Source organism: Colletes latitarsis, chromosome 11 (assembly GCF_051014445.1).
Source record: "Colletes latitarsis isolate SP2378_abdomen chromosome 11, iyColLati1, whole genome shotgun sequence".
In the NCBI taxonomy this organism is placed as follows: Eukaryota; Metazoa; Arthropoda; class Insecta; order Hymenoptera; family Colletidae; genus Colletes; species Colletes latitarsis.
The window spans coordinates 13,743,709-13,762,434 of record NC_135144.1 but is presented as its reverse complement, the minus strand read 5'-3'; the positions used below and the strand labels follow the sequence as shown (position 1 = coordinate 13,762,434).

The 18,726-nt window shown below is 34.7% G+C and overlaps 4 protein-coding genes across 7 annotated transcripts; 2 read left to right on the top strand and 2 right to left on the bottom strand.

The window, feature by feature from the left end:
* Positions 1-242: 242 nt before the first annotated feature.
* Positions 243-3,216, bottom strand: LOC143348429 (uncharacterized). The gene is made up of 5 exons (XM_076778615.1): positions 2,953-3,216; positions 1,959-2,235; positions 1,628-1,899; positions 1,383-1,554; positions 243-1,312 (listed from the first exon to the last, which is right to left on the bottom strand). Exons 1-5 carry the CDS (start codon positions 3,136-3,138, stop codon positions 1,251-1,253), a joined length of 969 nt encoding a protein of 322 aa, XP_076634730.1. The 5' UTR covers positions 3,139-3,216; the 3' UTR covers positions 243-1,250.
* Positions 3,217-4,023: 807 nt separating this feature from the next.
* On the bottom strand, positions 4,024-6,831 carry LOC143348427 (RNA-binding region-containing protein 3). 2 transcript variants are annotated; one of them, XM_076778612.1, is made up of 5 exons: positions 6,746-6,831; positions 5,194-5,667; positions 4,614-5,136; positions 4,291-4,441; positions 4,024-4,229 (listed from the first exon to the last, which is right to left on the bottom strand). In XM_076778612.1, the coding sequence occupies exons 1-5, from the start codon at positions 6,758-6,760 to the stop codon at positions 4,070-4,072; spliced, it is 1,323 nt and encodes a 440-aa protein (XP_076634727.1). In that variant the 5' UTR covers positions 6,761-6,831; the 3' UTR covers positions 4,024-4,069. The 2 variants fall into 2 exon arrangements, with proteins under 2 accessions (XP_076634727.1, XP_076634726.1); XM_076778611.1 differs by lacking the exon at positions 6,746-6,831 and adding an exon at positions 5,913-6,050 and having other exon boundaries at positions 4,026-4,229.
* On the top strand, positions 6,815-9,669 carry LOC143348425 (putative ATP-dependent RNA helicase DDX5). 3 transcript variants are annotated; one of them, XM_076778609.1, is made up of 7 exons: positions 6,815-7,117; positions 7,287-7,484; positions 7,545-7,782; positions 7,842-8,122; positions 8,225-8,718; positions 8,860-9,102; positions 9,167-9,669. In XM_076778609.1, coding segments are annotated over exons 1-7 (1,719 nt in total). In that variant the 5' UTR covers positions 6,815-7,115; the 3' UTR covers positions 9,430-9,669. The 3 variants fall into 3 exon arrangements, with proteins under 3 accessions (XP_076634724.1, XP_076634725.1, XP_076634723.1); XM_076778610.1 differs by having other exon boundaries at positions 7,272-7,484; positions 9,185-9,669; XM_076778608.1 differs by having other exon boundaries at positions 7,272-7,484.
* Positions 9,670-9,928: 259 nt separating this feature from the next.
* Positions 9,929-18,397, top strand: LOC143347641 (putative ATP-dependent RNA helicase DDX5). The gene is made up of 7 exons (XM_076777015.1): positions 9,929-10,177; positions 11,577-12,323; positions 12,530-12,963; positions 13,164-13,223; positions 17,050-17,280; positions 17,362-17,511; positions 17,622-18,397. Exons 1-7 carry the CDS (start codon positions 10,170-10,172, stop codon positions 17,759-17,761), a joined length of 1,770 nt encoding a protein of 589 aa, XP_076633130.1. The 5' UTR covers positions 9,929-10,169; the 3' UTR covers positions 17,762-18,397.
* Positions 18,398-18,726: the final 329 nt, after the last annotated feature.

Sequence of the window (18,726 nt, the reverse complement as noted above, 5' to 3'; positions counted from 1 at the left end):
CAGATCATTTTATATCCGAAAGCTTGTCGACGATCAATTTACATATTTACAGCAGCGATCTCGTAGTTTTTGCAGTTTTTAAATTAGTACAATTTGGGTTCTGCGACACGTGTATGGGGAGCTACACGAGAAAGTGGGATTAATGTTTCAGTCGTGGGTGGAGAGATCGAGGACTGAAAGTAGAAAATATTAACTATTCGAGCGGATGTTTGTTTTTTTTTTTTTCGTTAAGTGAAAGCTACTTGAGAACAATAGAATTATTTAATGGGACTATTTTACAATATTCATACAGCGCGTATGACTTACTTATCACAATCTTTCAGTGTGCTTTGCAGTAATGCATTCCTCGACAAAGTGAATAAGATTCTCCTACGGGTGTTTGATTTATAACTGGAGAGTGAAATATTTTAGGACAAGCCGTTGATTGAATTTTAATTAGATTTTCATTGGTTGGATTCGAATTCAATTTGGAACTGTACAATGAAATACAGTAGTGCCCACTTAAGTGACCGCACTTTTGCCCACTTAAATGTCCGCGGTTATCCCCACGAATTCTTGGAACGTCGAGCGTGTCGAGTGTAACTTGTCGCCAGTTGTTATCGATACATTATATATATATGTGTGTAGGTATATGATTTCGGGTGCCAGCTATTGTATCTCACTCGCACTTATCCAATTTCCTTATCTCCGTTGAATTCTGAGAAGTAACCATGCCCACTTAAGTGACCGAGGCCGGTCCCGAGCACGGACATTTAAGTGGGCACTACTGCATTTCCAAACAAACACTCGATCATTGGAATTCAAATTTGATTTTCATCCATTGAATTCAAATTGGAATCATACGGTTAAAAACCACCAATTTAAATCTTCTACCGTCCATCGATAATCCAAACTCCAACCAAATATAAACCATCACAATTACTTTCTCTCGTACCCTTCTTGGCACAGATTCACTCAGTGAATGCTTCAGCACAACGAACTATTATCTAGTTTCTTACGAAGCATACTAAACTCCGGTATAAGAAAATATTTCTCTCGATTGAATACGCTCAATCGATGCAAACTTTACCCCTGACGTCTCCTTCTCAAACACAGGACTCGTAAGTACCATTGTATGTATATGCAGGACTCTGTCGCTGCGAATAGGTTTCCCAAAACACTATCGCTGTGTCTGTGGAGACTGTTCCCCGCTGCGCAGGCTATTATGTACAAAAAGAAACAGTTTGGTCGCTCTGATGGTTCGATCGTCTTCAATTGTCCTTACGGGCCTTCTTTTTACTCTTCTTCTGTGGCTTAGCCTCTGTCCACACATCTGCGACACAATTCCCAAGAATATCGATAAGTTTCCAATGCGCGAAATTATCGCAACGGGGAATAGTTACCTCCAAGCTCGTCGAAAACTGCACCAGGCTTCTCCTGACTTTGTGGAACCTTAGAATCCTCTGCACTGTCCTCATCTTTCGGTTTATTCTCCCCTACTATTGCGCCTTCGTTCTCTGGAACCTTCTTTACCTTTTTTGACTTCTTCTTCTCCTCTTTCTCCAACTTTTCGACCTAAAAACCAAAATTTCTATAAATGATGATACTACATTCCAAATTGGAAGAAGTTTCGACAATTTTAGGCTACCTTAACTTCATCTTTGTCCTTTTCTTTGATTTCTTCGTTAGAAATTGGTACGAGAATAATTTCCTTAGTATCCTTTTCCTTCAATTCTTTATTCTCTGTCTCCTTTGCTACCTTATCTTTAATTTCAACTTTTTCTGGATCTTTCTGTTTTGCAACGGCTTCGTTGATCAGATCTGCCTTCTTGGCAGTCTTCTTAGACTTTTTTGAGGGAGATTCTTCCTCCTTCTTCTTATTTTTCTTCTCCTTCCTTGAATAAGCTTGCTCCCAATCTCCTAAATTCCAAATTAGGAGAATTATTTCTTGAAGATTCTATGATTCTTTTAATAAATACCTTCGTCAAAGTCTACTGGCTTCTCCTGAAACAGATTTTTCAAATTCTTCTTGTTCTTTGCCTGCTCTGCCCTGTTTTCTTTCCCAACCTTTGCTACTGAGACCTCTTTATCCTTTTTGACAGCAGAAATTCTTTCATTGTCTTGTTTGTGTTCCTTTAACTTCCCTTCAATGTCCTCTGACTTGGATACAGACTTTTTTAAAGACTCTGTCTTAGAGGAGACAGTCTTCTTCAATGGACTTGGTTTCTCTGATGCTATTTGACCATTGGCAGACCTCTGAAATATGAATATTTATATAAAAAATTACCATTGACTTGAGTTGTAATAATTTTTAAATAATTTATTTGTCAATAGGGAAATTGCAAATTTGCCTCAAAAGAGTCAAAGATGGGCCAAAACAGTAGAAAATGAAAATTGATGGTATAGAATTCATTAATGTGACTTTGATGGGTGAGAATATAAATATTTTCCCAGTTCAGAATCTAAATTAAGCTTCCAATGATTCACAAATTCATTTCAGAAGAGCCAAAGTATGACAGAAAGAATGGCAAAAATGGAGTTTGTTGCCATTGAAATTCAGATGGAGCTTCTATGAACAAAAATATAAATATTTATCTGGCCTACAAATTAAATTGAGCTTATAACAAATTGTAAAATTATCTTGAAAGAATCAAAGTTTGACTAATACAATGAGAAAATAGCATTTGATATATGAAAGATCATCAATTCAAACTTCTTTCATCTACTCAAACTAAAATTCCTAAAGATTCAACAAGTGCCCACAAAATGATCAAAAAATATAAAAACCATAGACTCAAAAAAAGCTCAATTTAAACTACAGAGATTTGAGATATTCGATACATGGGGTTCCTGGAACCATATGGGAACCTAAAATATGGAATAATCAATAAAACTATCAAATAAATCGTAATTCAAATCGGTCAATCGGTAAAATATAAATAAATTTAATTGATTTTAATCATATGAACTAACCTTTTCTTTGATTTTGGTGCGTTTTTTCGCAATTTTTCGGTCCACGTCGCCGCCAGCAGATAGTTGTGCAAATGGTGGTTGTTCGGCTTTTTTAAAGCCAAAAACAAAAACCAGGATTGCGCAGAGGAGGACGACGCCCACGGGCAGCGCGTACTGTGAGTGCTGGAGCAGCTGGTTGACGTCCATCGCGACGAAACCGACGGAGATGACGGAAAAAGCTACGAGTTCCCACTAGATGCACGGCACATTGCTCCCTAACGGATGGTCCGCGAACTACTGAGTCCAAATTGTCGCTGACGCGGCTCTGACACGCCACTGCGCATGTCAAGCCGCCATTTTTCTCCCATACTTCGAAATTTTCCAAAATATTTCGTAAATTCCATTTGGAGATTAATACTCGTAAAAATATTAATATTTTGATATATTATTAATTAAATTGAGAATGTTACATACCATAATTAAAGAATTTAATACAAAATTCTGTGATATTCAATATTTAAAAATTGTGAATTTGACTAGGTTGTCCGGAATCGATTTTAATATTTAAAAATTTTGTTTTCGGAAAGATTTGTATATTTGGAAAATTACTATAGGGAATTTGTATTGTAATGGCTTCTAAATTGGTGTTTTAATATTCGAGTTTGAATAGTTAAATTTACTTATTTACGGTATGTATTTGCTTATGTTATTGTTAAAATATTATTACTGTTGTACAAATTTTATAATTCATAGAAATCTTGTATTTATTTAGAAAGTAATTAAATCTTAAGAAAACAAGTTTGAGCTTTGGAATTTTAAACAATACTATAAAAGACTGGTAGAGAGTTAAAATTTTATGATTGGAATGGAAAATAGTAAATTTTATATGTAATTATTATTTTTTGAGGGTAGAAAAAAATATTAAAATAATTGGTTGGGATTGTTATAGAAATTTTTGTGGTAAAAATTTTGTTTAAATGATGTTTTTTATTTATTGAATTTGAATGGTAATTTTTGTATTCTATCTGTATTTGAACAGCACTTTCTAAGTACAGAAAAAATAGATCAAAACTCCAATTTTATTAAAAAAATATTTCTATTTTCTAATACATGAAATTATATACAATTTATATAATATTTAAAACTTTGTTGGTTTCGCAAATTGGACAACCATAGGTTTATCTTTCAAAATAAACCCATTCGTTTCATCCAAAGCCATCTGTGCCTGTTCTTTATTCTGCAAAGTCACGAAAGCTTGCCCCTTCATTCGTCCCTCTTGCATAAGTCTCACATCATACCTAAAACAAACATCATTACGCAAATTATTCGAATATATCACTATTTTTCAAATAATCTTACTCAAACTCAGTTTTCAGTCCAGGGACCAAATATTTCCTATAAATGAAGTGAAGATCTTTCTCTTCGACTTGTTTTGCAAGGTTTTTTATATATAATCTATTCGACGGTTTCCCAGGGTGGTAGTTTTTAAATACTGGAAGCAATCGTTGATCTAAAACGAAAACAAAAACATTTGATATTTTTCTTCCAATTCTAATATCAATGGTCTATCAACTATTGATAAAACAGTTATCAATTAATATAAAACCCAAGAAGCAAAACAAAAACTTTCTCTCGATTCTCATATTAACGTTTTAAATATAAGATTAAAAAACAATTCTCACCATTTGCAGAAATCCTATTATCCGCCAGTTCTTTTGACTCAATAACTTCTAATTGAACCTCTTCGTTACTTTCGTTTCCATCATCCAAACTTCTATTAACTGGAAACATCAACCCAAATCCTCCGTCCGCAACATTTTCCCTTTTATCACTGTCCTCCATCTTTGGCCCATCTCCCAAATTCTCTGTCCTCAATTCAATCTTCAAATTCTTTGCCTCTGTTATCTGTACTGGTTCAAATAGATCTTCCCGCTTCAAAACTTTTGAGCTTGTTGTGGCAACTCGCTTTGCAGGGTTCACAAACTTTGGGATCTTTAAATGCTTTGCACTTCGCTTCCTTTTCACAGGAACTATTTCTAAAACTGAGCTTTCCTCCTCTGATTCTATTTCAGACTCCTCACATGAACTCTGATTTGTGAAAATATTATATTTTTCCATATCATATGCTTCTTTGAGCTGTGGAAACTCTGATTCTAAGTCCTCAAAAGGTGGTGGAAGGTTCATTCTGTTCATCAAATGGAGAACCTATTAAAGGAATCATAGATCGAATACACATTTACAAACATAATTTAATTTATTTACCTGAGTGTAGAAAGCTGGTTCTTTTAACAACTGTATGGCTATCCTCGTCAATGTTGATTTTGTTGGTGGAAGATATTTGTACTGAATATTTGGTGGAGGAGGTTGAGCAAATGCCTGATTTGTCCATGCATTTAGTTTCTGCAGAAAAGCTTGAAAGTTTGATTTACTAATTGGTTCGTTCTTATTTTCTTGTGTGGAAGTTTCCTTGTCACTAATTTTGTTAGTGTTTTCTATTGTCATGAATTTCCGAGCAAACTCTACAGTTAGGTATTGACCTCCAATATTTAGTTGGTGAAGACGCAATAACACTTCAGTAGCTGCTTTTTGAGATGGAAACTTTGCAAATGTAACAGTGTATTTGGCAGAGGGCCTCAGGGTTTGGGTTTTGAGAGCTCCATAACGTTTTAGGAGCTCACTACGCCTGGCATCAGATAACTCTGGTGGAAGGTGCAGAATTCTTAGGGTGTCTGAAATCTGAAATGTGGTGAAAATATGGTTCAATGCTTGTAGAATTGTATGTTAAAAGAAACAAGAGAGGAAAATATAAATATGGCATAAATTGGTGTTTATGATTTGTAAAGTTATTTGGGTTAATTGGAATATAACTGGATAGTTACGAAGAGTTAGGAACCGCTGGATATAAATAATTGTAGATTAACAATTGTATACAAAAGAAAAATAGTAATTTTGTTAACAATTATGTGAAAATATAAAATTACGTGTGCTTTCTCATTCGACATTTTGTAATTATTGTACTCGGTAAATAATGGAAATGGAGAAACACTAAAACAGTGTGGTTAGGTTACGCAAAATTGAGCGTATCGAGAACAACAATAGTAACGATGAATTTGCTATAGACCATAGCGGAGCGGTGGAGAAAGCAGCTGAAGATTGTGAAATTACCGCTATATTTAATTTAGATGGATTTATGCTTTAGTCCTTCTCTTAATTTTTGTAATTTTAAGTTGGATTTTTTTTTAAGTTTGGAGGTGGTCAGAGAATTTGAAGATTGGTTATTGTTTATCTAATCGTTTATTTATTGTTTATATATAGTAATGAGACTTTGAAGTTTTGAAAATTTTTGAAATCTTAAAAGGAAGATTATTTCTCAGATTTCCAATCTTTCCAATAGTTCTTAAATTCAGTTAACATTTGGAACATTTTAAAACTTACGATAGTTATAAAATTTCCAAGATTTTTAAGACTTTCAATAGTTTTGAGATTTTTTCATGATTTTTATGACTTCCAAAACTATGAAGTTTTAACAACTTTGGAAAGTCTTGAAAATCTTGGAAACAATCTTGAAACTATTGATAGTCTTAAAAATCATGGCAATCTTGAAAAAAATCTTGAAACTATTGAAAATCTTGAAGCTCTTGGAAATCTTAATATGTAATCTTGATAGGTTTGGAAATTTTAGAAATATTTATTGAATGTCTGAAAAATCATAGAAATCTTGAAATAAATCATTCGAATAAATGGCAAAATTTATTCGAATAAATCTTTTTAATTATTTTAAATAAATCGTCCTGTTTATTCCTGAAACCCTTACGTAAAAAGATTTCATTAAAAACCATCCATCAATTCCCACAAACAATCCAACATGGTTCTCCTGTATTACTCCGCCGACGCTGTCATGGAAACAGTTTACACGGAACTACTTTCGGAAGTTCACTTGTCAGTTTGATCCCCCGAATCATAACCGGCAAGTTTAAAGCCACGGACCATAAAATTCTACAATCTAATCCATTAATTTCCAATTTCGTGTCTTGAATCTCGAAAATTCTCCCTCGGAGAAACTCGATATATCGCCGTTTCCCAATACAAGTGGCCATTCTACTATCCAGTGGTTCTAAACTATTGATTGGTTCCCGTCGAATCAACCACAGAGCGAAAATAATCTTTTTCGAAGATTTCCAAAAATGTAAGTCTCAAATAAATACAAATTCCACATTAAAAACTCAAAAATTCTACAATCTAAAATCCATTTCCCACACAATACTCAACACACAATTTACAATACCCAATCCTCACACAAAAGATTCACAAAAACCCTAAACAAAACATAATGCATTCAGGTTTAATCGCGACAGGGAGCACAGGGGTCGCCGTGGTGGACGAGGCGAGCTCCATAGATTTCCTACACGTGGTCGAGGGACTCCCAGTAACTCTCGTGGTGGTGTCAAGGGCAAACAGCCTGGTGGAACGCTAAGGAAAGTAAATTGGGATGTGCGGGCCTTAGAACCTCTTCGCAAAGACTTTTATGTGGAGCATCCAGCAGTCCGCAACAGGTGAACGAGTTTAAACTCTGTGATTGCATAAAGAAATCTCCGTGTGACTTATTGTGGTAGGTCCAAGGAGGAGGTAAGCAAGTTCCGAGAGAATGCAGAGATAACTGTGAAAGGTGATGATGTCCCAAACCCAATTCAATACTTTGAAGAAGGAAATTTCCCTGGATACGTGCTTGATGAGATCCGGAAACAAGGTTACACTCAACCAACGGCAATCCAGGCTCAAGGGTGGCCCATAGCCCTCAGTGGCAGGGACCTAGTAGCAATTGGACAGACTGGATCTGGCAAAACCCTTGGAGTAAGTGAAATAAGTCATAAAATTTTGATTGAGATTTATGATTGAGGGTTCGGTTTCAGTATATTTTGCCTGCAATCGTTCACATTATCCATCAACCACGCCTTACAAATGGCGATGGACCAATTGCATTGATCCTTGCTCCAACAAGAGAGTTGGCACAACAGATTCAGGAAGTTTGTAATTGTTTTGGAGAAACAGCTTCAGTGAGGAATACTTGTATCTTTGGTGGAGCTCCGAAGGGCCCACAAGCCCACGATTTGGAGCGTGGCGTGGAAATCTGCATTGCTACACCTGGGAGACTCATTGACTTTCTTGAAAGAGGAACTACGAATCTACGCAGGTATGACTAATTGAAACAATTTACAACTTTGAGGTATTGAGCAAAGAATTTGAATCAATTTGAATCTTTTGCAAGTTTTGTGATGTTGAATGAATAATTTAGGTGTACGTACCTAGTTCTGGATGAGGCAGACAGGATGTTGGACATGGGTTTCGAGCCTCAAATTAGAAAAATAATTGAGCAAATCCGACCGGACAGGCAGGTACTGATGTGGTCTGCTACATGGCCCAAAGAGGTTCGAGCTCTAGCTGAGGACTTTCTGACAGACTATATGCACCTAAACATTGGTTCCCTAACTCTGTCTGCCAACCATAATATCATCCAAATCATAGACGTTTGCCAGGAGTTCGAGAAGGACTCGAAGCTTTATAGATTGTTGCAGGAAATTGGAAACGAGAAGGAAAACAAGACCATCATATTTGTGGAGACAAAGAGGAAGGTGGATGATATCACTAGAAATATTAGAAGGGATGGGTGGCAGGCACTGAGTATTCACGGAGACAAAAACCAGCAAGAAAGAGATCACGTGCTGCAGGAGTTCAAGAGCGGAAGGGCTCCGATCTTGGTCGCGACTGACGTTGCTGCCAGGGGATTGGGTTCGTAGGTTTTTTGTTTGATTCAAAAGTTTTTCATTCTTTTTATGTAGGTTCGTAGATCATTCAGAATTAACAATGATAGCGATTAAGTTGAATTCCAAATTTCAGCGTTTCTTTCATTGTTCTAATAACTATTTGCAGATGTGGATGATGTGAAGTATGTGATAAATTTCGACTATCCCTCATCATCAGAGGACTACATCCACAGGATCGGTCGTACAGGCCGCAGAAGACAGACTGGAACAGCATATGCTTTTTTTACTAGTCACAATATGAAACACGCAGGCGACTTAATTGAAGTTCTAAAAGAAGCTGGCCAAAATATAAATCCACGACTTACAGAAATGGCAGAATTGGCCAAAGCAGGGAACTTTGGTACCAGAAGTAAGATTTTCCATACCTCAGATTCGAATTTTGTGGTATTTGTGTATTTTTTTCATGGTGTTAGGTGGGAAACGCTTTGTAGGAAGCGATAGAAACACTGGACGAAGAGGATCTTCAAGAGGAAGAGGTCGTGGGACTTACCAATCGACTACAAATAACTATTCCGGATCAGATTATGGTAGTTACGGGAACACGAAGCAGATAAATCAGAATGCGGGCTACGGATACACGACACAGAGGTCCTATGCACAGAGTAGCGTGACACAAAGCTATGCAGGGGGCGACAATTATGCCAACGCTTATCAATATCGAGGAATAACTTATTGAAATTGTGTTTACTATCGTTGGAGCGATAAAGTTTGTATTAAATAGTGTCGATAGAGAATTTCTGTTCACCAAAACAACCAAAGAAGTATTATATAGTGTAATTATAGTCTTTTCCAGTGGAATTCGTTGAATTTATTATCGTACGAATATTATTTTTAGTTCGCTGTGTAAATGTTTATGCAAAAGGAAATTATTGTAATTAAATTGTATTTTGTTAAGCATTAAATAAAAATTCTAATTATAATATTTTATAATTGTCTAAAAGAAGAAAAATTTGAATTCGAATTTTAGAAATTCGATAATTAAATTTTATTTATTAAAATATTAATTGTAATATTTTGTACTTGTTTAAAAAGTAAAATTTTAAATTATTTTAAGTCGATTTCGATAATCGAATGTGTTATTTTATCGATTCTTTCGATAGTTTGCTTCCGTTTCGAGCGAATACTATCGACTTCCGGTGTTTCATGTTTCTAATTTAATTTTTAATCATTAAGGGAGTTGAAAAGGGAGGAAATAATTTTTAAAAATTATTGTTTAGGTTTTGAAGGGAAAATTGTTTCTTTTTTGGTATGCTTGGGTTTTTTGAAGCGTCTATAGACGCCATGACAGTTGTTTAACGAAGCCATTTTGGATCGTGAGAGCTGTTCTGGTTTTCTCTCGATTTTTCCTTGGCGAAAAGTTGGTTTTTGAGAAAAATTGACCGAATTTTCACAACTTAAGAAACTCCAGGCACTTTAATGAGAATGTAAGTTGATTGATTTTGTATTAATTTTGGGTAATTTTTCTAAATGTTTCGATTATTTCGTGTTGACGTTTGTGTCTTTCTGTGACTGTCTCTCCTCCATATTGTTTCCAATTAATCGAAGAAGTGATAATAATTACAATGAGTAATGAAAATATTCAAACCCTAGAATATACATAGATTTATTTATTTATGTCTTAATTGTTAATGTATAACATCAATATATTCTTTTTTCATGTAATAAGTCATTTATTAGAGTTATAAAATGTATAAATTCTTTTTTAACAATTTTATAAACATTATATTTTAATCGACAATAACTGAAAAGGTACATTATTATTGGGTTACAAAAATATTCGGATACATTTAAAAAAAATGATGATTTGAATGTCCTGGGTAGCTATATGAATCAACTTAATATTTTGTAGTATGAGCTTTCGCTTTTGTGATATGTCTTAAATGTTTTGGTATACTGGAGACTATTTTTGGCAAAAAATCTGGACTACTACATTTCCATTGTTTTTGTAATTTTTTCTTAAGTTCATTTTTGGAATTTATAGGTGTTATTCTTATTCTGCGATTTAATTCATTCCACAAATTTATATTACATCTGCTACATCAATGCATTACCTACAGAAATATAGAAATGTCAGAATATTTTTGTAACACAATAATAACATACCTTTTCAGTTATTGTCAATTAGAGTATGATGTTTATAAAATTTTTAAAAAATATATATATATTTTATAATTCTAATAAATGACTTATCATATGGAAAAAGAATAAATTGATTTTATTCATAAACAATTAAGGTATAAATAAATAAATCTATGTATACCCCAGTGTCAGAATATTTTCGTCACTCACTGTATTTAAAACTCATAGTTTATTTTTTATTAATATGAACACTTTTATTTTTTAATTAATACTAGATTTAAATTTTGTATTTCGATTAATATTGATTAAATAATTGATCAATAGGTAATTACTATTAAAAAGAACAGTTTCGATATTTATTATATTAATATTCTGTATTGCAACCAATTTACTTCCAGTTTGTGAAATATTTCTTTGCAAAATATGATCAGTTATTTCGTTGAGTGTGATTTTTAAGTAATTGTCTCAAATAAATTATTTTATACATTGCAACAAGTAAGCTTTTCAATGTTTTGTATCGTAGAACAGGAATTGAGGAAAATTATGTGAGTTGGAAAAGAATACAACTAGAGAAATGATTTTCAGTTAAATTTCACTAAGTTTGGAGTAATAAAAATATTAATTACATTCCTTTTCTATCCAAAACAAATGAAACTATCTTATTCCAATCAAACTCCTCATCAAGCCCCTCACCTCCCCCCTCCCCCTCAAATTACCGTTTATAATCTCTTAAAATTCTTTCAGGGCGTACCGAGACCGCGAGCGTGGTGACAGAAGAGGCGGCGGCGGCTCCCGTGGAGGCGCACGATTTTCTCGCGATGGTCGTTTCCCCTCCCGCGACTCGAACCCCTCATTCTCCAACTTCAAAAACCGTCAACCAGGAGAACGTCTCCGCAAACCGCGCTGGGACATGAGCACCCTCCAGCCCTTCAGAAAAGATTTCTACCAACCCCACCCAAATGTTACAACCAGAAGTCCTCACATAGTAGAAGCCTACCGCTCTGACAAGGAAATAACTGTCAAAGGTACCAACCTCCCGAGCCCAAATATCTTCTTTGAAGAGGGGGGTTTCCCAGACTATGTTCTAAATGAAATTAGAAGACAGGGGTTCGGGGAACCGACCGCTATTCAGGCCCAAGGTTGGCCAATTGCTCTTTCTGGTCGAGATATGGTGGGAATCGCACAGACGGGGTCAGGAAAGACTCTGGCCTACATCCTGCCAGCTATTGTCCACATAAATAATCAACCTAGATTAAATAGAAACGATGGGCCTATAGCTCTGATCCTGGCCCCAACGAGGGAACTGGCCCAACAGATCCAGCAGGTTGCTTCAGATTTTGGGGTGTCTTCACAAGTGAGGAATACTTGTATTTTTGGGGGGGCCCCCAAGGGTCCACAAGCTAGGGATTTGGAGCGTGGCGTGGAAATCTGCATTGCTACTCCTGGGAGGCTCATCGACTTCCTTGAAAGGGGAACCACCAACCTACGGAGGTAGTTTTCTTTGGGAATAACTAGATTAAGCAAGTTCAAGTGTGTTGGATTAGTATTGTAGGTAGTTCTCTTTGCAAACAAAAATTTTTGCAAGTTTTCCCTAGATTTCCCAAGTTTCTATAATTGCAATGAATATTCTAGGTAGTTTTCTTTGCGTTTAACTAAAAACTTTGCTTAGCTACTATCTTTGCGATTAATGATTCTAGGTGTACGTATCTGGTTCTGGATGAAGCGGACAGGATGCTGGACATGGGTTTTGAGCCGCAGATCAGAAAAATTGTTGAACAAATTCGACCCGATCGTCAGACTCTTATGTGGTCTGCAACCTGGCCCAAAGAAGTTCGAAACCTAGCTGAAGAATTCCTCACCGACTACATACAAATAAATATTGGATCACTGCAATTGGCTGCGAATCATAATATTCTCCAAATCGTAGATGTCTGCGAGGAGTACGAAAAAGAAGGAAAACTTATGAAACTATTGGAAGAGATTTCTAATGAACCAGAGAACAAGACTATTATTTTTGTGGAAACCAAGAGGAAGGTTGATGATATTACAAGAGCCATTAATAGGTACGGATGGCAAGCAATTGGAATCCATGGTGATAAAAGTCAGCAGGAGAGAGACTACGTATTGAATCGTAAGTTTTTTAAAGGTTTACAAACATTTCTAAGGGGTTCTAAGGGTTTCTAAGGATTAAAGAGACTGCGTATTAAATCGTAACTTTTTAATAATTTTTGTGGATTTTGAAGGGTCTCTAGGGTTTGAGAAACTACGTATTGAATCATAATTTTTAGAAAGGTTTATGAAGATTTCTGAGCAGAAAATTTGTATGTGCAGAGTTCCGGAACAGCAGGTCAGCAATCTTGGTGGCGACAGATGTGGCAGCGAGGGGCTTAGGTGAGAATCCGCTAGTGATAGAGTGTAAGGGTCAGGCTGCGATGGTTGTTTCATCGAGTTATGTGGCAACGACGGCATGTGCCAGACTGATCGACAGTACTTTGTGAGGGAAACGGAGACTTAATTTGTACACTGGGTGAACTACAGAAGATTATTCTTTTGTAAGTCGATGGTTTCTTTCATTTCGGTTTGAATTAAAAACTTCAGTTGCCTACGAAGTCATTATCGTATTATGGAGCTTCTGAGGCCAATTTTGCAATTTTTTTTCACAATCCTGGTTGGAAAACGTTCTCAGAACAGAATATTCAGTTTCAAAAAGTATAATTAAGAAAGTTTAGTTGCTTATGCAATCTTTATTGTACAGTAGAATCTCAATTATCCGAGATAACGTGGACCGAGACTATCTCGGATAATTGAAAATTTGTATAGTACGGAAGAATCGATGGAAAAATCACGGAATAAAATCATGAAAAACATTTTGATAATGTAATATTGTATATGTATTTAATTATATAATTATTTAATTCAGTGAAAGTTTATTAATCTTTTGAAAAAAACGAAGTTGTAGATTTTTGTTTAATTGCATATCTTCTTTTCTTTGCTGTTACGTTTCATATATGTATGTCTTAAGAGAGGGTACTCTAGTATTATAAAGTGCATTTTTTAAACTTTCTTGAAGAATTTTTTGCAAATAAACTATGACACCTTTTACAGTCGAATTTACAAGGTTAAAAACATAGTCGCTTTTAAAAAAAGTCGTCTCACGGTGTTCATATTCCGGTCATTGTTTGTTTGTTTTAATTAGTATGAATTTGGCTATAGCTAATAGCCAATAAAAGTAGTAGAATAAAAGTAAAAAGTCGATAATTAAAAATACGGTAACCCTTTGAAGTTAGACTCAAATGTGACATTTTGATTGATTTTTTCATGTTTTTTTTTTAATTTCGGAGGCCTAAAGAAAGATAAAAAAATAAACATTTTGGGTTCATTCTGGTATGGGCTATAGTCACATATCTACTGAACGTGCACCTAACATTTTAAGCCAATTGGTCAAGTAGATTTTGAGATATCATGAACACCGTTCTTCTGATAAACATAATTTCGAGAAAAACTCTTAAGTTTTGTATCTCTGTAACAATGATGTTGATCATCACGTCCTTTAAACAGCCATAATTTCGTTAATTTTAGTAGTTCAGGCATAAAGATTTGCAAATATTATTTTTCAAATTATATTTTTTAAGAAAATGCAAAAAAGAAGGAAATCGATTTTTTCAAAGGTTCACCACGTTAGAATACCCCCTTAAGAAGGAAATATCTTTACCATAAAGTTCAAAGCACCTGGGGTATTACGGAATTTCGAAGAATTTACTATACTTGACTCCATAGGCTTCTGAGCATAGTTTGAAAGGATAGTGGCAGCGAATTAAATAGTTTAATTCATCCAGTGCGCAATGAATGGCCAGCGAACATGTTTCCACGTGTTCAAGCTTAAATTCCCTGGGAAAGAACATGCCGTTCCAGGAGGAATTAATAATATTCTAATCTTTTCAGCCTGACAATACTAAGAGGACTCAAATGGTAGTTTAATCAGTAACTTAGGTGGATTTTCACTTGCTTTCTTCCCCTCTATCCTTCCCAAAAGCTTCAAAACAAGGTCTTGCAATTTAGTTAAAAATTATTGAATTTGCAGAGTTTATTATTAAAATTCTGAGGTTTCTGCGATTGTATTATTAATGTTGTTGAATCGACAGACTTCGGCGGTAAAATTATTGAATTGACAGACTTTATTATTAAAATTGTCAAATCGAAAAAGTTTTGAAAAGCAAGTGAAAATATTTCAGGCTTATCCAACCCATGGTAAGTATGTATAGGAATCTAACAGTAGGTTGCTTTATATATACATAAATATATATAAAAAAAAAATAGAAGTTGTGTCAGTCTGGTATTAACGTGCTGTTCTATGTGTTTTCAGAGGCACATGCGACGGAGTTTTATCAATGATAAGAACTCTGGAGAGGTTGCTTATGGAATAATAAATTGAATATGGGGCGTGACTGCTGTTGTCATCAGTCCCCGTGCAACAAGCTAACCACACGCTGTGCCTCGATGTGCCACAAAAAATAGAAAACCTACACTCTCCGCACCTGCCACGGTCCCAAAGTATGGAAACCAGAATGAAAAAAAGCCTAATTCACACACCGGTCGCTGATAAAAAATAAGAAAGTCAATTAAGTGTTAATTAAGTTTGTTAATCAACGTGGACGGGAAACGTCCATACTTTGGTAGCAGGGGGAGATTTCGGTGTAAATTCTAAACCGAGAATGAGAACCATCTGAGCTCTGATTCCCTCTACATTTCCAAAATCTATTTTTCCAGCCTTTGGCAACAAACAGGTAATTAACACACTGAAACGTTGCTATTTCTGGTCTACCGGTGGAATTACCAAACTTACAATCCACGCTAGATTTAAGGAACCCCGGTCGATTCGGTTCCATGGTTCCAAAATTCAGTCACAAACATTGTGCACTAGTAACTTAGTTTAATTCCATCGATGGAACTAGAATGTATATCCTGGATTGAAAGAATATTCTGTTACAATGTAAACATCGGCCTGCGGAAGAGTTTCCATAAAGATTAGAGCGTTCAGTGTCTTGGAAATCTAGTGTTGATCATGTGGGGGGGGCAATAGAGTTGATGAATGATTGAAAAGTTATAGTATGAACAGACCAATGACACAAAGAGTTGGTCTCCATGGTTTATCGGTGGAATTATCAAACTCATAATCCACGCTAGATTTAAGGAATCCCAAGTCGATTTGATTCCACAATTCTAAAATTCAGTTGCAAACATAGTTTGTTAACGATTTACTCGTATTCCATCGATGGAATTGGAATATATGTATATTCCACATCGACGGAAAATTTGTGTTTTTATGTGTCAGTATTGCGAAGGGTTTTGAAAAAGATCGATGTCTTGGAAATTTAGTACCGATGATTTGGGAAACGATAAAATTGATAAATAATTGAAAATTTAGTTGATACAGGGTGAATCGTTTAAATTAATCAAATATCTTGGAAACTATTATCGATAGGAAACAATGTTTGAAGAAGCAGTATGGTTTCACGGAATATATAACTTGATGCAATTAAAATTTTCTTAAATAGATCTGTAAGGACTGTTTGGAAGTCATGTTTTGTTTTTTGGCAAAAGCTACTTATGGCAAAAAATGATTAACGCGAAAGATATTTTAATTTTTATATTACACTTGTAATATAAATAATGACAAGCAATATTAAAATTGAAATATCTTCTAAACTAAAACACAGTTAACCTTTGTGTGACCTCTACACGTCCATTTAGGAAAAACTTAATTGTAATAGATTATGTGGTCCTTGAAATCACACAACTTTTACATATTGTCGCTATTGTCAATAATTTCGAAAATATTCGCTTATGAGAGACTATACATTTTAATAAAAAAAAAGCTAAAAATTTAATTTCAATTTAATTGCTACGAAATAAAAATTTTTAACTAAAATAAATGAAATCGACGTCCTTGAATCTAGTGTTAACAATAGAAGTCATATTGAAAAATGGAAGTTTTAAAAAACCCCCCTAAAATTGATTTTTGCGACTAGAGTTGTGGTGGAATTGAAAAGTCCATAATTGTAAAAATTCTTATTAGCAAAATTACACTTTAAATTCAATGATTCGTGAATAAAAGCTTAAAATTCCACCGTATCGACTTAAAACGCGATTAGATATTTTCAAATCGAATCTTTAGGGGCTTAGGCTCGCGATTATCCTAATTTCTAACGCTGTACAGATGTCGAAGACGTTAAGTTTGTGATTAATTTGGACTACCCGTCGAATTCCGAGGACTACGTGCACCGTATAGGGCGCACAGGACGCTCCCAACGAACCGGAACCGCCTACGCATTTTTCACACCAGGAAACGCTCACAAGGCCAGTGACCTGATTCAGGTGCTCGAGGAAGCGAAACAAGTGGTCAACCCTAAGCTCTACGAACTCTCCAGGAACCCAGGAATCTACAAAAGTACAGTTTTCTAGTTTTAGACATCGAATTTTATTTCTTTGGAATTTTTTCGAGAATTAATTTTGATTTATTTGTTTTTAGGAGGGCGTTACGGTGGGCGCTCCGGCGGCGGAAGTGGTCGAGGCTCCAGAGGGTCACGCGGAGGGGGGCGGGACGGAGGGGATAGAGGCAGATTCGAGAGGGGCAGCGGAGGCGGCGACCGGGGGAACAAATGGAACGGAAATAACAGTAGTAAATAATTTCTTTTTACTATTGTGGGATGGAAAATTTGTTATAGAAGAAAATTGAAGAAAAGGGGGAAACTTTCTATCGATCTAATTCTTAATTTTCCTTCGGTTTAGGTAACGTAGGCGGAAGTTATGGCAGTAAACCGTTTTCGCAGAGCAGCTACGGAACCTCGAGCGGCTACAGCCAAAACGGAAGCGGTTATGGGAGTGGAACAGCTGGCGGAAGCAATTATAGACAACAAAACGGCTATTAATTCTTTAATAACTTAATCAAGAATTCTGTAATATAGCGAAACGATGAAATAGAACACGAAAGGTATTAGTGACTACAAGGAAAACAGCAATGATAGAATTCTTTTTGCGTGGAATGCAAATAGAATATTGCTTGAATTTATTATCGTTCATTCCAGTTTCTTTTGCGTGTTTTCGATTAGAATGCGATAACATTTCAGTTTCTAGGATAATTACATGAATAATTGATTTTATCGACACGATTTGAATTAGAATTGCAATCATTGCAGAGTTCAAAATTATTCCAATATTTTTGTATCGTATAATGTTGTCTAACAAATAATTAAGTATTCCATTCTTCGTTGCACTGACACTGCAAGTGTATTATTAATTATTATTGTGTAATATATGTGTCCTTAGAATCAAGTAATAATCGTAACATTTATGGAATTTAATAAATATATACATATATGCGTAATACTGAATTTCATTCTGAAATTGGAATTTTTTGTTTATAATAATTCGTAATGAAATTCATAATTTGCTAAATGGTCTGAATAAACAAAAATTGGAGGATTTTTGGAAAAAATTTTTTGTTATTTGAATATTAATAATAATTTTGTTATAGATAATAAATAATTATTATTGTGTGGATTAAATATTCAATTAAATAGAATTCGAGAACGTATCGAATACAATTGTATAATAGATTATATAATCAAATAAATTGATAAATAAATACATAAACTAAATTGTTATTTATTCAAATAAATAATATCACTAATTTGCTGACTAATAAATAATTCAAAAAAATATAGAAAATAATTAAATCGTATAATCGATTACATAATCAATTAAGTAATCGAATGGATAAAAAAATAAATGTTATTAATGGGAATAACATATTAAATATAAAAATAACTTTTCAAAGAAATTGTTCGATTGAATAAAAATAATTCGAAAAATGTATAAAAAATCGATTGATAAT